This window comes from Papaver somniferum, unplaced genomic scaffold (assembly GCF_003573695.1).
Source record: "Papaver somniferum cultivar HN1 unplaced genomic scaffold, ASM357369v1 unplaced-scaffold_10, whole genome shotgun sequence".
Classification (NCBI taxonomy): Eukaryota; Viridiplantae; Streptophyta; class Magnoliopsida; order Ranunculales; family Papaveraceae; genus Papaver; species Papaver somniferum.
In genome coordinates this window covers 10107819-10110262 of record NW_020618825.1, presented here as the reverse complement: position 1 = coordinate 10110262, position 2444 = coordinate 10107819, and the positions used below count along the sequence as shown (strand labels likewise).

Genomic DNA, 2444 nt, shown 5'->3' with positions numbered 1-2444 from the left:
AAGAATGATAGAGTGTTTAACTGAACCTGTCATGCTAACATTGTGATTTTTGATTCGCAATAAGTGAGTGAACTAACTAATTACAGTCATGAAAGTTATTTTACTTATCATTTATTGAAGATATATTTTTAGGCAGGTTACCAAACTAAGATGTGGAAAAATATATGATGTTGTATGAGAGAATAATCCATATTCTGGCCAAGCTACTTTGATGCTGGTATTCCATTTTACCATCTACTTAAACAACACCAAGTTGAGCTGGTACTTTAGCGTGAATATATATCAAATTTATCATAAGTAACTTTGATACAACACTGATGCATTTCAGTTTTCAGACAAAATGGGGAGGGAGTAAGGTAGAGAATTTTCCTATCAAACTGACCAGATTCATCGAGCCATTTATCAGCTTAGCCAATATTGACTCATATTAATTAGCTTGCAAACTTACACATAACGATAGAACCACATGGTTCAATAAACCCCCATGAATAAAGTTAAAAGCCAGGAAAGATAATTGAATTAATATAATGAAGGATCGCAGAGTTATAAGAATAAAGTTAAAACCGAAATTCTCATAAGATTTAGAATAGACAGAAGGGTATAAATCTTTAGCTGGAGATACACAAAATTATATATTTTATAGATTCGGTGTTGCTAATTATAGATCCTAACTTTTCTAATAATTTGGCCCCTTGCGGCGTTGATGTCCAGTTTGTTGTCACCCTACCAACAAAATCTCTGTACAAATCCTAACTTTTCTAATAATTTGGCCCCTTGTGGCGTTGCTAAAACTCCAGAAGGCAGTGTATTAATCATGGAAAAATAAAAACGCAAAGGAGTTAGCATGTTTACTAAACCTGTAGATCCACACTAGCATTTTATGATAGTATATACCAATACAAATTGAAACATCAATGAAAGATGGGATCACGACATATACTTAAACAAACAAAATAAAGCACACACACTTTTTATTTGTATATATTATTATTATCAAACGGCATAAATTAATGTAACTCGATCGGTGACAGGGCACATTGGCTGCAGCTAGCAGATAACGACGTCATAGCTTTATTATGCTGCGTTGAATAATGATGAACGACGACGACGAGTCCTTTCTGCTGACGTAAGGTCACTGTTAGTGCAGCAACAGCTGCAGAAGAAATTAGAACGATTGCACCCTGCTAACACCTTTGTTTCTCCTATTGCCATACACTTTCTATCGCAATTAGCAGTTGTACAAGCGGAGCAACTTTCTTCTTGCGTTGAAAGAGAAATCTTAGATATAGGACACAGATCTCTTGGATCTCTCGGCGAAGGTAGCGGTGGGGATGGAGGAGGTGGTGATGGTAGACATGGAGGAGGGGGTGATGGTGGTGGAGGACTAGCAGCTAATCCACAGCAAGCCGTGCACGCGTACTCCTCTGTGTTGGTGGTGGTGGTATACCATTGGCAAATATCCCAAATCTTAATTCTTCCCTGCGCTTTACATAAATCTTCGCATTCACGTAGGACAGTGTTACATTTAGCCATGGTCCCAATCCCAGCGACTTGACGGAAGTATGGTGTAAATACTTTAGTACTCCCTTCCATCCAACATGAATAAATTTCGGAGGACATTATCTCTGCATAATCAAATATATGCATGTGAAACAAATACTAACATCCAAAACAGAAAAACTAGTACAGTAATTGACAATAAAAATTTCATCATTAGCTAGCTATAGCTTCTATTGTAGAAACGAGGAAATATATAGCTAGCCATCTATTATTTTCTTATACTTACTTGTATGGAGCGACAAAGCAAGTATTGCAAAGAGAAACCACCCAATCTGGGAACTCTTAGAAAACACCATGCTTGATTAAGATATAAGACTTTAGAAACTTTAAAGGTAGAGTTATGTTCTCTAAACCTTCTCAATTTATAGGGGTAAATTGGATTTGGATACCTAATTAGTGGAGTTAGTGAAATTTTTATAATATTTATTTCGATAGACATGTCACAGTAGATCTATGTCAAGAATAGCACAAATTAAACATAAAAAAGACCACGCTCTAACAGTTGTCGACGTGCAATAGGGATCTGCTCAACCAAAGATAATCTTGTTTGTTCCTACGACCTATCCCCAACGAGAAGGTTATAGTAGAGAAAGAAAAAAAATAGTAGGATCAAACCAAGGTAAACAGAGAGGATTACTTAAGAGTATCCCAATTACTCCAAATTAAATTAGCATCTACAAACTTAAAAGTACCATCATCACAAAACCATAATACTACTTTAGTCTTGCACTAAGAATTGCCTTGGCATTTGCAGGAAAGCAACACCGAAAGGGAGAAGAACACAGGCAAGTGAGGAAATAGACGTGTTTGTAGCCGTGGAAGTAATCAGATGGGGAAAGAAATGGGAGGACCCAAAAAAAAAAAAAAAAGGCTTCTCAAATTAA

At 36.3% G+C, this 2444-nt stretch overlaps 1 protein-coding gene across 1 annotated transcript; it reads right to left on the bottom strand.

Annotated features, from left to right (window-relative positions):
* Positions 1–1006: 1006 nt before the first annotated feature.
* Positions 1007–1812, bottom strand: LOC113326700. The gene is made up of 2 exons (XM_026574377.1): positions 1787–1812; positions 1007–1625 (listed from the first exon to the last, which is right to left on the bottom strand). Exon 2 carries the CDS (start codon positions 1618–1620, stop codon positions 1075–1077), a length of 546 nt encoding a protein of 181 aa, XP_026430162.1. The 5' UTR covers positions 1621–1625; positions 1787–1812; the 3' UTR covers positions 1007–1074.
* Between the last annotated feature and the right edge of the window lie 632 nt (positions 1813–2444).